Source organism: Dipteris shenzhenensis, chromosome 7 (assembly GCF_047967505.1).
Source record: "Dipteris shenzhenensis isolate YYH24624 ecotype China chromosome 7, Dip_SZ_1.0, whole genome shotgun sequence".
Classification (NCBI taxonomy): domain Eukaryota; kingdom Viridiplantae; phylum Streptophyta; class Polypodiopsida; order Gleicheniales; family Dipteridaceae; genus Dipteris; species Dipteris shenzhenensis.
The window spans coordinates 5,899,160-5,924,348 of record NC_141602.1 but is presented as its reverse complement, the minus strand read 5'-3'; the positions used below and the strand labels follow the sequence as shown (position 1 = coordinate 5,924,348).

General features: G+C 43.9%; 1 protein-coding gene across 2 annotated transcripts in view; it reads right to left on the bottom strand.

The window, feature by feature from the left end:
* The window catches only part of LOC147899864 (delta-1-pyrroline-5-carboxylate synthase 1-like), a 59,922-nt gene that overhangs the window by 3,716 nt on the left and 31,017 nt on the right, over positions 1-25,189 (bottom strand). For both annotated transcript variants that reach the window (XM_087377487.1, XM_087377488.1), the window contains exons 6-18: positions 23,161-23,322; positions 22,784-23,061; positions 21,376-21,526; positions 21,084-21,248; positions 20,872-20,949; positions 16,965-17,054; positions 16,170-16,256; positions 16,006-16,092; positions 15,832-15,928; positions 15,488-15,591; positions 15,163-15,238; positions 14,918-15,068; positions 14,747-14,815 (exon numbers count right to left, since the gene is read on the bottom strand). In XM_087377487.1, coding sequence (XP_087233613.1) covers positions 14,747-14,815; positions 14,918-15,068; positions 15,163-15,238; positions 15,488-15,591; positions 15,832-15,928; positions 16,006-16,092; positions 16,170-16,256; positions 16,965-17,054; positions 20,872-20,949; positions 21,084-21,248; positions 21,376-21,526; positions 22,784-23,061; positions 23,161-23,322 — 1,595 coding nt within the window. The remainder of the gene's footprint in view (positions 1-14,746; positions 14,816-14,917; positions 15,069-15,162; positions 15,239-15,487; positions 15,592-15,831; positions 15,929-16,005; positions 16,093-16,169; positions 16,257-16,964; positions 17,055-20,871; positions 20,950-21,083; positions 21,249-21,375; positions 21,527-22,783; positions 23,062-23,160; positions 23,323-25,189) is intronic.

Below are 25,189 nucleotides of genomic sequence, written 5' to 3'. Positions count from 1 at the left end.
GATCCATTTAAAACAAGTAGTCATTCTCTCTTTCAAAAAAAAAAATGCAAATAGCACACACCAAGATTCTTGGATCCGCAATCTAGACACCTTAAACAGCACATAGGGGTGGCAGAGCTTCAGCCATGTGGGCTGCAGTGGCCTTGTGTTTGGTTGTAAGGTGGCATTAGATAAAGGGTAGCAAACATGGTCCAACCATCATGTCATCTGTCCATGTGGCAGTGCCACCACACAATGTCAGCCAAGCACAGATTCCTCTTCACAGGCACCATAGTGCCCTTTGCATGTGTGATCACACTCTATCACATCATCAGTGCATTTTTGGGCCCTGTTGGGGAAGTCATAACTTTTGATCCAAGTGGCATTTGTAGAAGCTCCAAAAAGAAAAATTGCTCGGCAGCTCAAGCAAATACACTCTTGTGATCTAATATTTCACATTGTGATTTTCACATATCGAAACCCCTCCTGGTCAAATGCAGTCGCTCCAAACCCAGCACATAAAATAAATCAAGATAAATTTTATTTTGCTGCTTTTCATCTCAATCGACATGTAGACTAGTTATAGGACTAGCTACTTTAGAGGAGACAACTCCAAACAAGCCAACTGAAGCCATGCCCCAAAATTCTCGATTAGTTTAGAAACGGCGTCAATCTCTATCAGCGACCACAGTCACCCTTGCATCAGCAGCGTACCTCAGGAGCTCCTAACGTTGCAAAGGGTAGCCCAGCAGCAGTTGAGGAGAAGGCAATCCAGAGCCTAGGTGTGCCTGATCAGCAGGGCCGGCTCATGACTACCCTTATTCCCTCCCGCTCCCCTCCCCCTCCAAAGCCCTCTCCCTCTCCACGCCCTCCCCCTCCTCCCGAGCTCCCGCCTCCCCCCCTCACCACTCTTGCTATGGTCATCCTCACCACCACCACCCTCCACCTGCCTCCCCGCTCCCTCCAGCCCAGCCTCCCGCCCCATAGCAGCTTCTTCAGCCTCCAAAGAGGAGTTGGCTGGTCCCAAAGGGTGGAGGAGGGGCTGCTGCATCAAGAGAGAGAGGGGAACAGGCTAAAAACGAGTTTTTCTATGCAAGAATGGGAGGGGGAAGGCCCTCTTTTATAGACTGAGCCGCCCCCCTCAGCCAAGGATTGGAGGAGGGACACTTGGCAACTTGCATGAGGCTGCAGTGACAAGTGATGCCATGGTCCATGCATGGCTCTCCACTTGTCCCACAGTCTACCATGTGTCCCATGTGTTGACATGTGGCATAGCCACATGTCAAGGCTGCCATGTCAGCATGCCACTTCATCATGCCATGTTGGCATGCCACGTCAGCATGCCACGTCACAAAAAACCCCTAAAAATACAGTCGTTAGAACTCAAATTTTGATTCCACGATTGGGTTCCTAACAGTTTGTACTATCGAATGGCGTACTCTAAAGTCACAAAAGAGCCATAACTGAGCTCATTAGTTTGTCATCTTATCTTGTATATCCATGTCTCTTTGACATGCTTCCACGCTCACGGAGACATTCTCCTAAATGGTTGCTAGGTCGGTATACAATCTGTGTATTTGATTGGTCCTATGAATCGGGTACTCAGGTGGAGTGTGATTTCCAATGTCCCTCCTAAAGGAGGTCATAACTCTGTGGGACACTAATGCCCGTAACCCCAACAAAGGGGGTCCACCTTCAAATGCTAGACCTTGCCCCCATGTACCTAACTGAACAGTAGGAGAAACATTTTTATTCTTTTGCAAAACATATCAAATCTAAATCTAAAAGAAAAACTACCAAGCAAGTGGATACATGTTGTTGAAGCAGAGTGACAAGAAGGATGGCCAAAGGCTATGACTCCTCCCTGGCCCAATCCATTACGTGAAAATGTTGTCCAGGATGCTACGCTCCTATACAAAGCCAGTCTGTGTATCATGGATGATGTCAGTGAGGTGAGGCCAAACCACAAACTCAAGACCTTAGCAAGAATCTTGTATGCGGTGTCCAACAGGGTGATCAGTCTCCACTGCCGGATGTCTGTCTCCACTACCGGATGTCTGACCTATCTCCTCCTTTCGGGATCAAACAAATACACCCCCTACTCAGGGACTGAGGAAGAGAACCCTTGTCAAACATCTCCTGGTAAGTTAAGCTAAAAGGGCTGGCAATGATCTCCCAAAAGTTACGAAAGAAGGCCGGAGTTAAACCATCTTCACCAGGACACTTCTGGGTTATTAGAAGGGCCTTGAGGACTTCCCAAAGCTCCTCATCCGGTGAAAGGCTCCTCCAGTCTCCTGCACAACTCCCTCAAGACTACTGTTGGAACATGGTCCCAAACTAACTCAAGGGCCACAAGGCAAGCTGGAGTCAACCTCTCCACTTGAAAGAGCTGGCTGTAGAAATCCGTGGTCAACTCTAAAATCTCCAATGGATAAGTATGCAAGATACCCTGCAGATCCCGTAATTGATGTAGTTGTGTGCCTGTTGATTGAGGCTCAGTGGTCTGAAAAAGATGCTTTGTCATCCTATCCCTCTATTGAACCCAACGTGACCGGGTGGAGTGGTAGGAAAACTCAGCCCACCGAACCTCCTTGTCTTGGAGCTCAAGGCGCGCACTCTCAAATCTATCACTGAGCCACTGGGATCTTGGGTCTTGTTCCCTGAGCCTCTCTATGGATGCGAGGTCTCGTCACAATGCATGCTCACGCTTCTAAAGAGCCCTCCTCCGTCTAAGGGCGGGAGACTGCAACTCCTCACTGCTCCTCTGAATCCATCTGTCTCCCACGAAGCCCAATCATCGCAGGGTACTAACTCTGGCTACAGCCAAATCTCTACAATAACCAACCGAATCTTCAACAAGTCCTCTGGAATATGGACCTCTTTTTGGTAAGACCATGGCAAGGCTGCTCTAGGTGTAATACTCTTGGAGAGTAGTCTGGCATCGTGGTGCCTGCTAGAATCCTTGTAGAGCCACCTCTATGGAGTGCCCGGTCCCCGACGTAGAAGCAATCTAGCCTCTCGAGCATGCCATCATGTCACCTTTGGCCGAATGAGAAGAGAAGGCTGCCAGGGATCATGCTGAACTTTGGCTCTCTCCATGGGTCTCTGCCATTGATCGTGAAGAAAAACTACTCTCACGTGCTGCGCTCTGTTGCTAGCATCTCGAAAAAGGAGACACCCCCTTGCTTGTCCTCCCCAAACTCCAGGTTGTTAAAGTCTCCTCCAACAACTAGGAGTCAACATCTGGCTAACACTTTGTTAACCTCCTCCAAAAAGCCAAACAGTGATGTTTGCACATTGGACTCTCCCATCTTGACTCCCATCCAACTTGCTCACCCCAGGATAAGCTCACCTTGATTGTATACCTTCGAGGCCAACGCCTGGAAGACCGAGATGTAGACCCCTCCTCTCCGTCCTACGACAACAGACCACACCTCAAAGCCTCTCTAGGGAAGAAGGTGATGACACCGTCGGATATCTGCTGCTGAGAACATGTGCTCGTGTATCAAAAGGAAGTCCATTGCTCACCATACCACTGCCCTCTGCAACTTGTGCCGAAGAATCATGTACTGCAACTTGTGCCGAAGAATCATGTATTGCGGCTGATTACGTGCACGGTCGTGGAGCCCGTGCACGTTCCAACTCACTATGGTTTAACTCATGAGGACGAGGAAGTAAGAAACAAAGCTTGCCTGTGGGTGGATGCATGTTCTAGAAAATTGCCTCTTGTGACTTTGGAGGGCGAGTAGTCCATGTCCGTCCGACGACGTACCAAGGTGGATACCGGCTCTATGCCAATCTTCCGTGCCCACTGTAACATGAAGGAGACGTCCACTCTGAACATCTCAGCACACTTCTGGAGTGGCTAGTAGTGTGCCGGATCAATCCTTGCCTCCGACGGCAATCTGATAACCCCTACTGTCAAACCATAAATTGGTTATTCCAACGGAAAGTTTACTTCAACACCATGGGCGTGACAAAGATCTAGTCCCAGTGGATCCATCCGTTTGTCCATCACGCGTGAGATCTGATGCCCCATCATAGCATCAAATACCCCTGGGGTCCACTTCTCCAACCATGTGGAGGCGAACTCGAATTGTGAAATTGGATGTGTCTGGGAGTCCAGTTGCTTATTGAACTCCCTTTTCGGGGATGTAAGATCATGAGCGTCACCTCCAGTGGTAGGGGGTAAGAGTCCAGTATCTCCAGGTAATTCTGAGGCCCTAATCTCCAAAAGTCTCTCAGGAGAGGGCGCCCAGGCTAAAGTTTAGGATCTGAGGATGATCCCTTGCCCTCTAGATCCCCCGAAGGGAGAGAGACAAGCCGCTGAGATGAGGAAGCAGAGGGGGATGCAGTCGTGCCCTTGCCTACTAGTAGGGGAGCCAAGGCAGGTCTGATGAGGGGGTGGGAGGGGGGGAAGCCCTCCTCTCTTTCTGCAGGCTTTCTCTCTCCTCTGCCAGTCTTTCCCTCTCTACTGTGCAGAAATTCTCTTTCTACAGTTTAGGCTCTTTCCCTCTGCAGAAATCAGCCTCTTCTCTGCACTTTTGAGACAGCAACAGCATCTCTTTCCCATCTGCTAGCCTGGGAGCAGCCATGACACTCTCTTTCTAAAAGCATCACTCCTTTCAAATTTTCTCTCTCTAGCCTACAGGCCTCTTTTCTGAGCTGTTCTCACTCCAGGCTCTTCTTCTCACTCTTCCCATCCAAGGGAGCTCCAAAAGCATCAAAGACACCATCTCCAAAGGAGTCAAGTCATGAGGGGAGTCTGTAATTACAAGTTTGTCTCATTTGCAACACTTTTTCATGTTGGTATTGCTCTCTTTCTAGATAACTGGTCTTGCAACTAATGTTGGATGGAAGTGCTGATTGTTGCAGGCTTCTTCCTTGAGGATTGGGATGTCTAGGAGAGCTGAAGCCGTTCTAGTCTCAGCCATGGAGTCACTCTCTCTACTGTTAATCTCTTTCTACAGTGTTCCTCATCAACTGAGTTCAAAGTTTGGGAGGTGCATTGCACCTTGATCTTGTCTCTCTTTTTCAAGAAATAAATTGAGCCTAGATATAGGGGAGGCCCCGTCTAAGCCCCTCAACTTGTGTACTATCAGCAAGTTTTGCAAATTTCAAATTGTGTATATCTCTTTATTGCTATACATATTTAGCAAATTGTCAAGCTTTGCCAGATCTCACATTGTCATGCAATCTCTTCCAAAAAGCATCCATGAGCACCTTATAAAATTATGAAGTTTGTAACTCCCTATCTCCAAGTTGTCAGAAAGCACTCAGTAGTTTACACTTCTCTTGGATTTTGAGAAGGCTTACGACAGGGTGGAGTCATCTTTCCTACAGGGCACTATGCTGAGATTGGGTTTCTCAAATAGATGGATTAGAAGAATCTATGCGCTCTATGCGGGCAGCTCTAGTCAAATGCTTATAGATGGACACACGAGCAAGGCCTTCTCTCTCTCGCGCTCGGTCTGCCAAGGCTGTCCCATAGCTCCCTTTCTCTTCCTTTTTGTGGCGGAGGCATTGGGCTACTACTTGAGATCGCAGCTGGCGGGGCTCACAGGGTTGAGACTCCCAATCAAACAAGAGGAGGAGCTCTTGGATTCCGAGTTTGCAAATGACACAGCCTTGTATGTAGATTGCATCAGAGTGAGCTTGGAGAGAGTACGGGAAGCCCTGGCTTATTGTGCAACCTCCAGTACACAGATCAACTCGTCAAAATCCATCAGTTTCTTCACATGCTATAAGGAGATAAGAGAGATTCGAGTAGGGGAGTGCCTTTGGCTTTCGCTAAGTCCCACGGGGCTAGACAGCGAGATACCTCGGGTGCCAAGTGGGTACTGATATTACAACAGAGCAGGAGATCGCCCTAGTTCTTCAGTGTTCGACGCAAGCTTCTCTACTGGAGCTTGGCCAAACTCTCCCTAGCGGCCCGTGCCTTAGTAGCAAACCAAGTCCTTGCCACAGCCTGGTACATTGCCTCCTACCAGAAACGGCCATTTCTAGCCTAAAAACAAAAACGTAGAAGCCCTCTTTTGATTAAATTATTTTTTGCTCTCTTTTGATTAAACAATTTTTTGCCGATTCGCCGCCTCCTATCGTCGTTTTCGCCGCCTCCTGTGTTGCTACTCTCTAGCCTCTCCATCTTTGAAACCTAGGCCCTAGCACCTGCGGCCTACTCTCCTTTCCATCCCTCCATCCTGCAGGTTGCTCTCTAACCTACAGGCTACAGCCTGCTCTCCATCCTCTCAATCCTGCAGGCTAGCAACCGCTCTCCATCCTTTAGGTTGGCAATTGCTCTCCATCCTTAGCCTACTCTCAGCTCTCCATCCTCTCCATCCTACAAGCTAGCAACTGCTCTCCATCCTTTAGGCTGGCAATTGCTCTCCATCTTTAGCCTGCTCTCAGCTCTCCATCCCTCCAATACCTCCTCTCTTACCTCTCCATCCTCCTCCTACCTCTCATCCTCCTCCGACTCCTTCTACCTCTCCATCCTCTTTCACCTCCCCATCTTCCTTCTACCTCTCCATCCTCTCTCTCGCCTCTCTATACTCCATCTCAAAATTCAGATTGTTGTAACTTCAAACTTGTTAGAAGTTAGAACTTCATGACACATGTTCATTATTGAAGCATCATTCATGGATAATAGATGATACTACATAGATCAATCATCATAGGAAATTACAATCATAGAAGCATGCATGATGCTTCTAGTATAGATAATTGTACTATGTATAATTTGCACTGTATTGATAATTGTATTATGTATGAAAAATAAACTTTTATACATAAATTGTACCATATTGCCGGTTCTCCCATTTTCGTTTTGACGAGGCCGAAAACTCTGTTTCTCCCATTTTTTCCGTTTTCATTTCTTCTGTTTTCGTTTCATATGAAAAATAGATTTTATACATAAATTGTACCATATTGCCAGTTCTCCCATTTCCGTTTTGACGGGGGCCGAAAACTCTGTTTCTCCCATTTTTCCCGTTTCCGTTTCTTGTGTTTCCGTTTCGACTGGCAACTATGCTCCTACTGGTGCTCTCTAAGAGGATGTATTGGACAACTTCAACGCTTGGTTCGGAATTTCCTCTGGGTAGGTTCGAACGGCACGAGCACCAAAGCCCAGGTCGCTTGGTAAACGATGATTATGCCGTAGGCATTGGGAGGCTTAGGTATCATTGATCTGGAGATGCAGAGCAGAGCCCTCTTGGCCAAGTTGGCGGTGCGTGGCCTCACCCCTAGTACAGAACCCTAGAAGCTCCTCTTACAGCAAGGGCTTCTCAGGAACACCCGGGGGGCAATGGCAGCATTCACACAAATGGATCTTCTCATAAGCCCCCTTACGAGGAAGGGTTCTCCCATTATGAGGAGCCTCCATAGGGTATGGCAGAGATTAGTAGAGGGTCTCATCCGTGCTAAGCCCAGTTGCAAAGAGGAGTTCGAGCGTCGGCCTCTCATTTGGCACCCGGAGATCAAGGATCACGATGGGTGTATGCTAGGACAGCAGACTCACATTGGATGGGCACAGTGGGATAGTGGCCTGGCCTGCTCCTTTGACAGATGGAGCAAATTACCCATGGAGGCAGAGGCGACGCTTGAAGCCATAGCCCAAATGCCAGGGGCAGGGCAACTGGTCATCCCTAAGTCTTGGACTCTGCATATGGATGGACAGCAATTGGTTGGGTCTATTTTCTTGGATTGGGATCCCTTTGAGGACGATGATTCAACGAGGCAACAAGCAGCATGGTTTCTTCCGTGTAAGTCCTAGAGGCTTGCTTCAGGCACTCACTGAGAGAGACCTAGAGATGGACGGGAGTTTGGATGGGATTCCTTGGCAACTGATCAAAGTTGTGGGCCGATTGGGGAAGGAGTGGCACATTGATCCTCCCAACATCCTAGAGCAAGATGCCCCTAGATGGCGTCTTTGGCTTCGGGAAGGTAGGCCCTTGCCAGTGGGATCCGGGAGAGTGATTTTGGCCTTTCAGGATTGTGTCTGTCTTTTCCTATACCACTCCGATTGGCAAGAGGCTTCATATGGACTTTTCAACATGGACCCCTTTCGAGGGAGAGGCATTGGATGGCCCAGAGGGTGCCCCAAGAGGTCCGTTCTAAGTTTTGGACGCGCCTATGGTCCAATTTGCGGCCGAGGAAGATCTACTACTTTTTATGGCTGGCCACCCACGAAGGCTTGCCCATAGGCCCGTGGTTACCACCAAGTACTCCCACAGGTATACAATCAAGGGTAGATGATGGATCATCTATTGGTGGAAATGCATGTTTCAGGTTGATGGTACCAGAGATTCACTAGGCAGTGTAGGCTGGTTTTCTTCTTTCAGCCTTTATTGGTTTTTTCCATACTCAGCAAGTTCCGGGCTGCTGTTTCAAATGAAGTTTTTCAAGCATTGATAGAAGGTTCCTTTCTTTGCCCTCCAAAAAAAAAAAAAAAAAACTCTTTTTGACCAGAGTCAAAATAAAAATGTTTCTCTTCATTTCTTGGGACAAATACAATTGTATATCCAGTAGACTTCTAATGAATTGCCCCCTACTAAAAAGCCTCTTTATTTAATTGCAAAATCTATGGATACTCTGAGAAAAAAATTTCATCCCCCAATGGGCATCTAATGAGACTCAACCCCCAGAAAACTCATAGACCTATCAGCAACTCAACAATACAACATGCCTCAACAACTCATAGACCTATTGAGCTAACAGTTGAGGATGGAACAGGGGGATGACCAAGGGGAAGAGGGAGCTTGCCCATGCTAGGGCCCAGAAATGAGGGCTGGACACCTCCCTTAAAGATTTATATTATTATCAAGGAAAACTTGATACAAAGCACGCTCGCAAGGGAACATGAGATATATAGAGCTCGAATCAGTTTGAGAGCTTGAGAAATAAAGTTAGTGATGACTTTAGCCAAAAAGATGACTTTTCCAAAAAGCCATCGCTTTTTCTAAAAGTTGGGCGCCCAATCCAAAGGAGCTGCTTTTCCCCTCTCAGTTCTTCTTTGAAGCTGGTCGCCCACTTTTAGTAGCTTTTCACCATCTCTAAACGCCTCTCACAAATGAAACAATACCAACATACTTATCCATTAAAATAGTTAGCCAATACATGCATTATTAATGCTCTCGACTAATCCTAGTCCTCTATGGGCGTTCCCACCATGCACGTAAATAAAAGCAAAGGGAAAAATAGAAACTCTCTCTAGTTGACCAAAGTCAACTTTCTTAGACTAGAGTCAAATTTTATTTCTCTTTATTTCTTGGGATAAATACAGTACTGCGACATCCCCTTGTCTTTAATCAATTGTCTCCAACTAGAAAGCCTCTCTATTAATTGCAAAATATGTGGATACTATGAGAAAATATCTTCATCCACATATTTGGCATTGAATGCCAGGTAATTCTTGCACTCTACAAGGTACCTACATTGACCTTGCCTCGGGCCCCTACACAGTTTGCTCGGGTTGGAGAAACTCCAACATCATCCGGTGGCTCTTCCAAAATTGGTTCTATAGACTCAAGTCCTTGGTACTTCTTTAAGTGTACATGAAAAGCATTGTGAATCTTCCAATGCTCAGGCAACTTTAAATATATTGATTGGCTCGATGATCCGAAAAGGTCCATAAGACCTAGTGAAAGGCATTGGACCTTCATCTTTCTGATGTTGCTTTCTCAAACTTGAGTAGCACCCAATCTCCTATTTGGAGATTCAATTCTCTTCTATGCTTATCCGCAGCCCTTGTATATTTTTCTCTGGATCTCTCAATTGTTGTCCGTACTCACACAAAAGCTGTATCCAAGTTAGTCAGCTGCAAATATCTCATCTTTAGTTCTTAGAATAGGTGGCAATTCCATAAACCGCTTCAAAAGGTACTTATCTTGTACATCTATGAGTGGTGGTATTGTAGGCAAACTCCACTAATGGAAGATACTTCTCCCATTCTAATTTGACAAGCATTTCAGAAGATCTAATACTCTGGAATTAGCAAATTCAGTCGAGCCATTAGTCTAAGGGTGAAAAGAAGATGAAAATTCTAGCTTTGTCTCCATATTATCAAACAAAGCTCTCCATAATAAGCTGGTCTTCTTGAGATATTGGACACTTACTATGAGCATTCCATGATACTGCAAGATTTGTGCCAAAAATACTCCTTCCACGTGATCCACCACCACGTGGTTCTGCTAAAGATACTCCGAGTGGTCATTGACTTAGCGGTGTTTCACACCATCACCCTCATCTTTGTCATTGCCTACTACCATAAAAACCCCACACCCTAACTCTTACTTTGTTGGACTCCATTACCGGGGGCTCGACTCAAAACTGCCTATGGCGTAGACTTATGTACGAGGAAGTAGTTCTCATGCCCTTGGTTTATCTATTCCAATCTTAGGCCAACGTCCTCACTTACCCTATTCCTACCCCTTCCTAACCTTTGCCCCTTTTGTGTCTCAGAGCTGCCCTTGGGGGGATACTTTAATAGCTTTTCTTAAAGATATGAAGTGTGCATGTTTGCAAGATCCGTCAATAATAATCCATATACTATCATTCCCCTACTTTAAACTAGGAAGATCAAAGATGAAATCCATAGCTATGCTTTCCCATGGTGCCTAAGACACGAGAAGAGGCATCAAAAGTCTGAGTGTTTTCTGTATATCATACTTTACCATGGTGCCTAACACACGAGAAGAGATATCAAAAGTCCGACTTTACCTTCTGACAAGTACGGCATTCTGTCACAAACATGTGAAATCCATAGCTATGCTTTCTCATGGTGCCTAAGACACAAGAAGAGGTATCAAAGTCCGAGTGTTTTCTGTCTATCATACTTTACCTTGGCATTCTATCACAAACCTATGAATGTCTTTTTGCATACCAAGCCATACTTTCCAATGCTTGAGTGATAAAGTGAGTAGACATGGCATTCGGGTGGATCGCACAAAGGTGAAATGCATCAAAGATTGGCCACAACAACAAAACCCCACCCAATTGAGAGGATTTTTAGGTCTTTCTTCCTTCTACAGGTGCTTTATTCGCAAGTTTGCCAAGAGGGCAGCTCCTCTTACTAACCTCTTGAAGAAGGATGCTTTTCTGTGGTCAAAGGAAGCACAACGCAGTTTTGAAGACCTGACATTTGCTCTCACTCATGCACATGTCTAGTGTCTTAGTATGCCCTGATTTTTCACGTCCTTTCATTGTGGAGGTAGATCCCAGTGGCAAAGGATTGGGGGCTGTTCTGAGGCAGGAGCACGGGGTAATAGCCTTTGAAAGCAAGAAGTTTGATGCCAAAGAATCAATTACCATGTTTATGATCAAGAGATATTGGCTATCTTGCATGCATTTAAGAAATGGCACCATTATCTATACAGGAGTAAATTTAAGGTGAAAACAGATCACAGGACACTCAGATTCTTCCTCACCCAACCGAGATGGTTGGCTGCATTCCAATCCTATGATTTTGACATTGAGTAGAGAAAGGGAAGGAAAATGTGGTTGCAGATGTCTTGTCCAGGATGTGGGCTTGCAATTTGTCTGCTATCTCTACCATATATCACAAGTGGATTCATAGCATTCAGGAAGAGTATATGCAGAATTCTAAGGCAACTCCCATATTTTTAGATTTGCAAAAGCCTTCTAGTCAAGGTCATCCGGAATTCAAATTGCATAATGGGTGGTTGTGGTGCCAAGACATGATTTATTTAGTGCCAGACTCAAAATATAGACAGTTGGTCTTGCAAGAAATGCACTCCTCTCCCATGGCTGGACATTCGGGTGTCACTAAAACATATGAAAGAATCAAGCAAAGCTTACTTGGAAAGGCATGTGGCGAGATGATACTTAAATACGTGACTAAATGCTCGCCTTGCCAACAAAATAAAGGACAACAAATTACCCGCAAGTCTCTTGCAGCCCTTACCCACTCCAGAGGACAAATGGACGCACATAACAATGGATTTTTGTGGTGGATAGAATGACCAAACAGGCCCATTTCATACCCACTAAGACCCAATATTCAGCATCACAGGTTGCTTGGCAATTCGTTGAGCATGTCTTTAGCATCATGTTTTTCTCACGAAATTGTTAGTAGCAGAGATGCAAATTTATGGGTCACTTTTGGCAGGAGTTATTTACAGCAGTGGGTACTTTCCTCACATCTACCATTGCATACCATCCTAAGATTGATGGACACTCGGAAAGGGTGAACAAATGGGTGGAGGAATATTTGAGGCACTTTTGTCATGATACCCAAAAGTCTTGGATAAATGGTTGGCACTTGCTGAATTTTGCTACAACAGTACCAAGCATCTGTCGATTGGCATGAGCCCGTTTGAATGTACGGATGCAAGGTCGGGATGCATTCTTTGATGGCTGACATGGCTGTGAAAAATCAGCAAGCACGGAATGACTTGGAGAGGATGGATGCCCTTCTGCAGTTGGCTAAAAAGAATATCCAGGATGCCCAAGCCAAGCAAAAGAAATATGCGGACGAATGCAAGAGATACTTGTCTTTCAAAGAGGAAGATTATGTGCATTTGTGTCTCCATAAGAACCGTTATGCCTCACTGGAAGGTAATACCAACACAAAGCTTGCTCATAGGTATTACGGTCCTTACAAGATCATCCGCTATGCTTTGCATAGTTGGATATCTTATTTGCAATGTGGAGTGCCATCTCCTTCACATGTTGCAGCAATCATATGTGGTAAGGTTGTAGAGGTAGCATATCAGTTGGAGCTATCCAATACCTCCAAGATCCATGATGTTTTCCATGTGTCTTTGCTGAAACCACATGTGGTACAGCATGTCCATGTTCTTCCTGAGTTGCCACCTATGGATGAGGAGGGCTACATCCTCTATGTTCCGGAGTGCATCACCGGTTTCGGAGATCACGTACTCCGAAATAGGGTCTACATCGAGTATCTCATCAACTCCAAGATCCATGATGTTTTCCATGTGTCTTTGCTGAAACCACATGTGGTACAGCATGTCCATGTTCTTCCTGAGTTGCCACCTATGGATGAGGATGGCCACATCCTCTATGTTCCGGAGTGCATCATGGGTTTCAGAGATCACGTACTCCGAAACAGGGTCTACATCGAGTATCTCATCAAGTGGAAGGGACTCCTTGAGGATAAGAACTCTTAGCAGCCAGAGAGCATTGTCCAGGACTACCCCTATCTCCTACCGTGCTGATCATTAGCTACTGTTTGCTGCACCTTTTTGCAACAGCCAGTATGTAAATTTTAAGGGCAAAATTCTATGGGAGGGGATGGCTGTAATGAAGGAGGAAGAGGTGTATTTAGTAGCCCTTTAACTAGAGTTAGTGGGAAAAGTGGAGGGACTATGTAAGTCCCCATCCACCATTCATTGTACAATTTTTGATGGACATCTAATCCTATCTCCCACCTCCTTCCTCCTACGTGCTGCCTTCACCCTCTCTCCCAACCTCTCTCTATCTCTCTCTTACCCTCATCCTTCTCTCTCTCTCTCTCTCTCTCTCCCGCCCTCTTCCTCTCTCTTCCCTCTGCCAATTCTATCCCCTTTCACCAAATCTGCCCCTTCCCCTTCGTTGCAACTTTGCCCATGAAGATGCCTTTGTAGCTTATTTAATCAAATTATATGTTTTGTCCTTCTTATCTAGCTCAAGTTATTTCACCAGTTAGGCAACATGCGCGGGTGGGCAGCAGGGTGGTTGGGTGTTGTTGGTGGTTTCACCGGGGGGGGGGGGGGCGCAATGTAGGGTTCATGACATCTGAAAAGTGTCAGTACTGAGAGCATTACTTTTCCATCCTTCATAGAATCCGTTATTGTGGACAGTAGGCTAGGGTAGTTGCAGAGCCACTACTGATACTGCTCTGCCTTTGGCAGACTCATTCGCAGTATTTCTGGAAACCAGCAAGACGAGCTCTGCGAAATGTTGGCACCCAGTATTGGATCCCAGCCCCAATATTCACTCCTACTATCTGACAAGATACAAAGCTGGAACCTGCCGTAACAACCATGGAGCTTAATTGAGTGATTCATCTCAAGTTTGTGATTCTTAAGCTAACATGACCTTGACCTACTCCTACGAGTTTAGCTACCTGCTACATATCTATCTACCAGTTCTCTTCTATACAGAAAGTATCAAGGATATGCTTTTAGTAATTTGTCACTACAACATTGTCGAAGAAAGGTTTGTATAAGCTACATGAACCCATGTATGTACAAAGCATAAAAGCTAGGCCTTGAGACAGGCTTCAAGAAGCAGCTCAGCATTGGCTAGTTGTGCCATCACTTTCTGCCTTTATTGTGCCATCATTGTAGATTCTCTGAGTCCTTAAGATATGCTTCTCATTGCAAAATAATATGGACTAGAACCGCATCAAGGACAGAACAGCAAGCACACAAATACAATGTAACACTCAATTTGAGAATCCATATCAACTAACATGATTGAATTCTCAGGCTAAAAATTGAGATTTTTATGACATCCGAACAGTATTCCAAGACAATATTGTACATATGGCCATCCGACATCTTGTATTATTGAAGATTTATCCAACGGCAACAGCAAGTTTCGAAACAAAATGATCTTGTGAATTCATAGCACAACTCAACAGTACAGAAAGCCATAATTGAGCTATCTATTAATGAGATGTACTCAACACAGAATGTTCCATTAGTATTGAAATTGTACATTCTTTCAATCTCAAAAATCTTTCCATCACATACCAGCCAACCTGACCCGACATCCTAATTTCAAACAAAGGACAAGCTGGTACCTGTCTAATTCACATAGAAAAACCTCTGCGGTATCAAGGTCCTCTGTGACAATGCAATCCGTATGAGCACTGCAACATCAACCATGCTATTAAGAATGTTATTGAATTATATGGAGCAGTTATTCAAAGCAACAGTGATGCCAGGAAGTGGTAAGTGTGCTTCTAAAATACCTCCCATACTGGTGAATATGATCTATGGCCCCATGCACATCCTTCACAAACTCAATGGTGCATGCCAATGCACTATATTCATGGTGCAAATTTACAGCTTTGGGGAGCCTCAAAATCTCTGAAGCTCTTTCACCACCCCATAAAGTAACACCTGCAGCACCCAAAACCTTGTCACTTTAGAAAGGATCAACAGGCTACTATAGATGTACTTTGTAAAACATGTACCAAGGTATTTTCCACCAAACCTTTGGATTGTAATGCAAAGATAAGTTCTTGGAGTGCTGCAGACTGAACCCAAGCTTCATGCACGAGTAAAGTCTCCTATAGATAGGTAGAAAAATCCCAGCATCACTCACAAGAAAAAACACAGCAAATGCTTCTTTAAAAAATAAAGGAAAGCAACTGAATAGATGGGCAAGCAAAGTAATGCTCCGATGCATCGTTGAAGACCAGATAACATAGAAGACATGACCAATAAGACCCCTATATTTTTTCTTTTTAAGAGTGAAAACTCGTCATGCAGCATTGTCGCCTCAACAAGTTGATCAAAGATGCCAACTTCGCGCTCACCATTGCATTACAAGCAGCCGGGTAATCAACCTTCGCATCTAAGACGATCCTCTGGGCTCTCTCCATATCTGCCAACTTGTCTACAAAAACATGGCAGACACCATCTACACCAACCCCATTTTTATGTCAAAGGTGAAGCTAAATTATTTTACACATGAAAAAGCATAGAAGGTCTTACAAAAGAGAAGAAAATAGTGGAATCAAGGGGCTGTGCAGTCTTTATCTAAAGGCCAAATGTGTGACAATTAACGTGAGTTCTGCTCCATATCTCATCATTTCACAATATAATTTCAGGTAAAGCTTGTCTGGACATGCTTTGAGGCCCTTTCTGAAACAAAACCAACCTGCATGACCAAGAACAGGTATCTTTGTGGATTCTTTGATCTGAGACACAAGTTTGTTACTCCCTCGAGGAATTACCAAATCTATTACATCGTCCAACTGCATAGACTACAGAAAATTAAAATCGGACTATGATGTAATTTCCGAATAAACTTTCATAGCAAGCATATTTTTACCTTCAGAAGGTCAGGAATCTCATCCCGTGAAGTTACAAGACCAATAATATCTTTTCCAACAGAATTAGGAATCGCTTCAGTGATAACCTGCAGTATCATCCTATCAATCTCAGACAGCTTTCAACTTTTCCAAACACAAAAATGTGGCTGTACCGCATCTTTACCTTGTGTAATATTGCATTTGACCGAGCTGCCTCTTTCCCACCTTTTAACAAAAGACCGTTGCCACTTCGAATAGCCAAAGCTGCAATCTAAAAGATAATTGAGGCAGCACTTTATCAGACCCAGCCAAAGAGTAAATCAAATGGATAGTTAGTGGAATGTCCTTACACAAGAATGGTTAGAGAACAATTTAACCACCCTGGAGCTTTCAAGACTTAAGTCATTTCGAATGCTAGAATTTGATTGGCGGATGCCAGAAATGGATGATTAGTTCATAAACACGATCTGGAAAACATTATAAGTCATAGGATACAGCAGCTACTGCATATCTACAGAGCAACTCGATTTACACTCTGTCATACATTGTGTACAGGCACTGCAGCCTACTTTTGCACTGTCTACACATACAGCAGATGACTTGCACTTTGCGTTTGAGCATACACATAGCAGGTGGTCATTTCTGCAATGCTAGTATTTCTGACCTCGGTTTCTTCAGCAGTGGTTCACTTCCAAGCTCCGACACATGTCAGATTGAGCGCTTTCATATGAAACAGGCAAGCATCTCCAAAGTTTTTGAACGTTGCAAGGAGAGAACTATACCTGCCTAAATTAGTGTATAGTACAGAATCAGCTAGGAACTGCAAATTTTTTCTCACATTTACTGGTTGTAACCTATACGGTTTTTTATAAGGCGGTTGGTGCAATCATATCCATTGAAAGGGTAGAAAAAATTCCAAGGCAACACTCAATAAAATGGATTGATTTCGTGAAAGAGATTTGAAGAACTACGATTTTACCTGGACTAGAGCATCAGGTCGGGACTCAAACACAATAAGAAGAACCCCCAATGGGCAAGTCGTCTTGTCCAAAATAAGACGACCTGCAATCTGAAAAAGGACAATAAGAAACAAATGAATAATATTATCACATTAACAACCATAAATCCTGTAGACTTGTATTAGTCAAATTTGAGGAGAAAACATTCGGAACGCCAATAAAAACAGCATGTGCCTTTGCTAACAAATGTCATGATAAGGCATGCAAACTACAGGTTTGGAAATCAGCTTTAGAAGTAGACTAGTCCCTTTCCATGGAATAAAAATGAATGTATGCTACGAGTCTCTGTAAGTCCAATTCACAGCAAGCTTCTCAATACACATTTACACACTCATTAGACTCAGCCCCACAGCTGGGTATAAAAATCTGTCGCTAAATGCATGACGGTTTCCAGATGGGACTGCAAAACGCCGTTAGAGTCAATAAGCTGCCTGACACTCTCTTTACTATGTCTGGGGCCAAGTGTAGAGAAAAAGTATTTATTGACTCTCCCTACCATCTGTATCCAAAAGAACTCCTGTGCATGGAAGGCATACTGTGCACATTTGAACAGCAAAGTAGAAGCTGCTTCTTTTGGAAACAATCTCCATTTAAGAAATTTATGCAGCATAAACCGCTAATTTGAAATGAATAGAACTTGAGGGCCCATTAAGCCCCCACAAGAGACATGGCATGAAGGTATAACAAGTTCTTGTCCTTACGGAGCCTCGGCTTTAAATTGAACTTTGTCCAATTGCCTTTATTTTTGGGGGGATTCCCCAATGAAGGAATAAGCGGCTCTAGCACTGCCTCCAATTTAAACATCTTCCTCCATAGCAATTTGCAATTACCCTTGTCAACAAGAAACCTTTACATGCAATCAATCACGTGAAACTTGGTAATGTGCGAGGAAGTATTACAATCCAGCAATTTTGTACCTATCCTAAGTGGCAATTTCATCTAGGTATGGTAGGTATTAGCTCGATAAATGACCCTCGAGGCTAAGGACCATGAAGACTAGTGTCTAAGGGGAACTAGATATAATCCAAGTGATGATGCTATATACGAGGCTTGCCCTGTTATTTGGCTAGATTCCAACTCAGCCCATGGAGCTAAGCAACATCACAACACTCTCAAGGTGTCACAATGGTGTGAGACACCGTGGCCTCCTGCTGTATGCAGTTTTGTGTAGGGAACCCTAGACCTTCAGCTCTGAGGCAACTCGGCATATTTTGAATCTATGCTAAGACATGAGCCCGACCCCTAGACCATTATACTATTATCTAGCCAATGCATCACATCTTACCCAATGTATTATACCAAGGGTTTTTACAAGGATGGACACCTGCCACCCTTTGAAATAAACCAAGAGGAAAAAGGTTTCATTTTCAAGTCAAGTTTTCAGATTTTGTTTATTGCTTTGCACAAATAGTTTTCTACTATTTCACGCCTTCTCCAAATCTTCCAACAAAGGCAAACAGAGATTTGGAGCCCAAGAGATTGTGTGCACTCTTGATTGTTGCCGAAAAACATGAAATGCTGCTCTTGAGCAAATACATGACTTGGAGCCTTCTCATGATTCATAACTTGAGGCGGTGAACATATTTGTGATACTAGATTGGATGATCTAGAATTGTAGTTGCAGCTCAAATGAGTATGATTGTGATTTACAAGATTCGGGAGTGCATGGTGATTCTGATTTCTCTATGTAAGCAAAAGCGGCCATAGAATTAAAATTTTCAATATAGAACCACACTTGTGCACTGGAAAGCTACAAAAGTGAAGGTAAAGCTTGTGGGAAAAAGGTTTGGAAGCTTGTTGGTGGCATACACACCGCTCAAGGAGCAAATCTCTCCTACATGCGACTTTTCTTACGCATGGGCTATTTTTGGGAGGTCCAACATATTCTTTTCACTAATGACTTGTAGGGCAAGAAAATATTTCCAAAGTCAAATTAGTATCCGCTTTTGGGAAAAGATAAGTTGCAAGGCAACCCATCTTTCGGATAACATGGGTTGTAAGGCAATCAAACACTCACCAAAAGTACTAGGGTTTTAATATAGGAATGATTTTGATGGCCGCTGCTTACCTCTACTCAAAAAATTGTCACTCTAGCTTCTTTCCATCCCTAGATGAGCTGTAATCTCATTTATATACCTTCTTCGTTTCCATTCTCCCTCCTTTTGCAAGACTAATCTTAAAAAACTCAATATCAATTATCAAAAAGGAAACTCGGCAACATGAATCTTCCAACATCCTAAGGCAATGTTACCAATACTCCAATGCAAGGTGATAGCTTGACAGGAGGTAGTTTTGTCCCTCCCATAATGCTAATACTACGAATGCAAGCAATACTTGCATCAAACCATCATTCACTTGCCAACGAAGTTGCAAATGTACACCTTGATAATACAAGCCTTGATAATTCGCTCACTGCTTAGATGCTTTCGTGTATCATGCAACGGTAATCTGATCGTGTAATTCACAGCAAGACCTTCTTTAAACCTTTAGCGAGGAATGAGCGTTGTTTACCATAGAGAGAGAAAGGAGATGAGGGTAGAGAGAGTAGAGTCGACAACCGATTAGGTCCTTGTATCCACTGAGGGCCCCCTCCCCCAATCAGGGGAGAACTTGCTTTATACTTGGAGAGCTGAGAAATACAAAGAACACTCTTCAAGAGAGCACGGAACGCACTTTTGAAGAGCTCACTGTGCACATGTATAGCAGACCCAAAGACCTGAGAGGCAACGCCAACCAGTACCGAGACCTTGATGCTGTCCACACTGATGATGTAGGACGCTTCAGCAAGGCCAGGGAGAGGCTTGTGCTGTCTACCGAAATGTAGGGTTGCTGCGTGAGTGAGAGAGTGAAAACTAGAAGTGATAGACCCTATGAGAGAACTGAGAGATGACTGAAATATAGAGTTGAGAGTGCACTATGTAAACTGTAAAAGAGAGCTGAGAAAGCTGAGGAAGCAGTGTCCAAACCTCTCTCCGTTTGCTGGTCCAAACCTCCGACTGTTGTGCTGTGTGGACACCTTCATATCAGGCTGAACTGATGGCCAAGGGACTGAGGCTAGAGCAGGGCCAGAACTGAGGATCTCAGGGCTGTGGAGCTTGTAGGAGAGCTGAAGGCTGGAGCACTGAATGAGAAAACAGGGCAGCCAAGGTGCCCTTTTATAGGAGTAAGCTGTGTAAACTGTAAAAGAGAGCTGAGAAAGCTGAGGAAACAGTGTCCGAACCTCTCTCCGTTTGCTGGTCCAAACCTCCGACTGTTGTGCTGTGTGGACACCTTCATATCAGGCTGAACTGATGGCCAAGGGACTGAGGCTAGAGCAAGGCCAGAACTGAGGATCTCAGGGCTGTGGAGCTTGTACGAGAGCTGAAGGCTCACAAATAAGTGTGTACTGCCTGTAGCCTTGTAACTTGCGAATGCCAAGCTGAAACAGCAGGTTGATTTCATCAAATGGAATCAATTATAAGTCTGATTGGCCAAGCAAGGATCAATCCAATTCTGAAGAGCAAAATCTGGCCAAGCACGATATTATTGGTCTATTGGTTCCGGTTAAAGTTCATACGCCAAGTAATCTCTTTCAGGATAAATCACAGTTCTTTAGGCCAAAATCTGACTAAGCATGAGCCCACTGGTTCACTAATTTGGCATAATAAATGGATGGAAAGACAGTTGGGCTGTGCCACAGCTTGCACTATCGTCATTCTCAGATAAAGTCAACGACATACTTTTGTGCTGAAAGAGCACATGTATTTGCAGCTAATTGGCCTTTACCTCAAGTCTGCAATTAACAAAAGGATTGCAGGGAAACTGTGAGAAATCATACTTACATTACCTAAACTCATTCCAAATAAGAATACAATTTTAACAACAGACCTGGGTTCTTTTGAGAACTTTTCCAATTGGTTCTTCCATGTCTGCCAAAATTCTTATTGACTTTGCCAAACTTGTCACCTGAACCATCCAGTTTAAAATCTGTAAGCAAACCTCTTCTATCAATAAATTGGTTTCTATAACTTTGGCCATTGTATCTTGAAGTCTTCACATAGAATTGTGGGCAAAAGGTGCCTAAGGTATAACTTCATTACCTTTCCAGGTTTTATGGTGAGCCTTGCAATTAAAGACTCTGCTATTCCTGCTTCTTGTGCTGCTTGCACATCCATGCTATTTTCATTCCTTATCAATTCTTCTTTGGCCTCTAACGCATCAGCAATATTTAATAATATGCTTCTTCGCTCCAAAGAAGAAAGTCCCTGTTATCATATGAGGATTAACATCAACATTAAAGATTGACATTCATCTATGGTTTTGCGCATTTTTTAGACTATATAAAAACTCATCTTTAAACAATTTCTCAATAAGGGTTGAATAGAATGTCACTTGTAGCCGACGACTAGCATCCCTTGCAGCAACAGCCATTTGACGAGCACTTGCATCTTTCTTTGAAACCCACAAATGAGCATCCTTGTGAAACAAGGTTCCTATACGCTCAGCATTCATCACCCTCAATACACCATCTGCAGTAAACCCACTTCCAGAGTGCAATATTCTCAATCAGCTATACCTCTGAAGTGTGGATGTCCATCTACTTGTAAAGAGATTCTTCCAAGCGTGTTACATTAACAACTGGGCAAGTGGTCCATAGCGCACACAACCACAAATTCTTATTGGACATAACACTTCCAAGGCTTCAAGTCTGAGCAACAAATATTTATTCATCAAAAGGAATAACAAGCATCAACATCAAATCCAAAAATGGAAAAATGAGGGGAAAACAGAAAGATAACTATTTTAAACTTTTCAAAACCAATGTAAATGGAAAACTTCCTACATGTCCAATTTTAGGCCTTACGCGTCAACACCATATAACTTATCCTATCAAATAGCTGGAAAACTTCTTACTGCAACTTGCAAAGTTTCATCTATGGACAAACAAAAGGAAAACTTCTTACTGCAACTTGCAAAGTTTCATCTATGGACAAACAAAAGGGAAGAATTCTTGCTAAGTCACTATCTAGCACTTGAAAATGCAACTGTGCATACATATCATTGGTAGAGAATTCATTTGCTTAAAGCTGCACTGAGGGGAGAGGACAGTAGGATGTTGAGAGGGTGGAAGTGGGCTTATGATATGAGACAATTGGTATAACCTGGCTTACCAATGGCTACTCAATCAAACTCCCGCTTGTTCGCCTAGGATATGAAGGAGCTCTCCCAAGCCATTCGGGTCAACAGAGATCCCCCAAATTTGATTTGATTCATAAGCACATCCCCAGCGACAAACAGGAAAAGAAACAGGCTTGTTGGCTCTCACCCCATGTTCCTTTGTTGCTAGCATGTGTGATGTGGCATGTAATGCAATATACCCTGTTCCTTCTCCGATTTGTGGTATTAATCTACTCCCTGTTAAAACAACTATGGTGTGATATGACACGCACGTATTTGTTTATACACCTTTGTAAGAGTAGAAAACTTCTGATCTTACAAATTGAGAGGTTATCAGAAAAACCAAGAAAAGAAACAAGAAAAGCAGAGTGAGCGAGAGAAAGAGAAAGAGCACAAGAAAAGGAAACTCAAAAAACAAAACAAAACCCGCAAAATTTTCCAAAACTACAAACAGGTAAAATTATTTCTGGAAAGATAACGAGTTAAAAACAAATTAGTTAATAAGCAAGCTACGCTTATGTTGAGGCATTCATGGATTCGCCTATTATTTATTCATGAGACTATTTCAGGGGTTCATACAACCAGTCACACCATAGAGAATTAAGCCTCTTCCTTATATTACCTGGTTATAACAACAGGAACTCCAGCACTTGCAGCAGTCCATGCAGCAAACACTTTTGCCGTCATTCCCCCTCGGCCAACCCGTGACTTATCTCCAAAGGTTATGGTGTCAACATGTTTATCCCTTAGATATGTATGAATAAGCTTTGAATTTGCATCACTTGGTGGCCCACTGTAAAGCCCTTCAACATCACTCAAAAGAATAAGGAGGTCAGCTTTAAGCTCCACTGCCAAAAGACCAGCCAAGCTATCGTTGTCCCAGAATATGCCAGTTGAATCCTGCAAGAAATGCTTTCAAAAGTTTAGAGACTTTGGAGTATGGAAGGCTTGCATTGATGCATACGATTATCAAAGTAGACCAAGGCTGCATTACAGGACCTCATATGGGGCCTTTCGGGTACTGATTGCATCATTCTCATTAAAAATGGGTATCACTCGCAGTGCTAGCAAGGTATCCACAGTCTTAGACAGTTGCCTTCTAAAATCCGAGTTTGCAAAGTCACGATCAGTCACAAGTAGTTGTGATGATTGCACATCCAGCTGAAACAAACAAAGTATCTCCATTTACATGGTTAAAATCCTATTACGAGTATTCTATGAAGAATGCAGCAAAATATCACCATGCTACTTCTAACAGAAAAAGAAGCTAGAGCATTGTCCAGGAATCCAAGAGAAAGATTCCATGTCCTCTTCCTGGCCAGAGTCTTGCACAATCCTTTCTTCTATTATCATGCCTGATGTTTCCTTACTTAGCTACCATACCACACCATTTTGGGAAATCCTTTATAACCAAACTTGCAACCAGTATACGTGATAAGCCAGATAGAAACAATCAAAATCCCAACCTATCAAGAAGACAAAAACACACATACTTGAATCTAAGCCAGATTAAAGTATGTGTGTTTTTGTGTTCTTGATATTTCTCCTGCAACTAGATCATCTGCCTGGTATGTAGTGCAGGTTGTGAGAATACATATATTGTTTTCATAAAAGCTGGCATACCTATGCAGATGTAATGAAGGCCAAAACTAAGCCAAGTTAGTGGAGCTTAGGATTACTTGGGCTAGGGATTGTTTGGACCTTGAAGGATTTAAAGGGATACAGTTGAGGGGACTATATAAGCCCACCTCAGTCCCATTGCAGATTATCTTTTGATGTTGACTTATACAATCCGAATCTACACTCCGTTCTCGTGCTTCCTCTCCACCCGTGCACACTTTATCTCTTTCTCTCTCTCTCTCTCGTCTCTTCCTCTCTCCTCTACCTCCCCTTTCTCAATCTGTTTCCTGCCTCTTGTTAAATCTATCTCCTCCTCCTAATCTGCCCTGTCCTCTTCATTACATTGATATCGGAGCCATGCTCTTAGCACCTGTATTTCTCAAGCTTCCCACCATTGCCAAACCTCTAGTCTCCTTCCACTCTACCTCAGTTGGCTTGTCCACGAAGAGTAAATTGTACATGTCCTCAGCAAAGATGCAGTCTTCAACGACACTTCCCAGATGGCGATCTGGACAGACATTGGATAGAGGACTATAAGCACTAAAGATCGGATAGTACGCTCTCACGTGAGAGCTTAAATGGTGATCTGGACAAACATTGAACGGATGACTATGAGCACTAAAGATTGGATAAAGAGGGGCGATTATTATACAGTGCACCATGCGAGTTGATAGACTAGCCCATACAAATCCTTTAAATTTCATATTGTTGAGCTGACTATAGATCGTATAAAAATCGTATCATCAAGCCGGGGGCCACCACATGCCCTTGAACCCCCGCTGTCCAGCCTCTAGGGAACTCAGTCTGCAACACACCTTCCACTCTCCTTCACCCCCAGCGCGCTGCCACCCCTTAGACCCTTGCTTCTAATGCCCCCCCCCCCCCCCCCCCCTCAACCCCCGCTTGAGGCTAGTATCAAGCTTATCTCACTCGACTACACATAGGCCGTCTCATAACCATCTAGTCTACAAACTAAGGCTTCTTCCAATATCTAGACTAGGGACTCTCCCAAGATCCAGTGCCCAATATGGCTTCTCCTCATATGGGGGCCTTTAATATTAGGCACTCAAAATACTAGTGGGTAACTTACATTAGAGGCGGACATTTGAGCTAAGTCTAACACCCCCCCTCTCAATGTTCACCTAAAGATAAACTACTTGCTCATCCCAATGCCCAGTTGATGAAGATGCCGAGCTAGCTGCAGTGCCTAGTATGGCTTCTCCTCATATGGGGGCCTTCAAATATTCGGCGCTCAAAATACTAGTGGGTAACTTGCATGAGAGGCGGACATTCGAGCTTAGTCTAACACCCCCTCTCAATGTTCACCTGAAGATAAACTACTTGCTCGACAGAATGTCGAGTTGATGAAGATGTTGAGCTAGCTGCTCACTCCCAAGAGCCTTGCTAA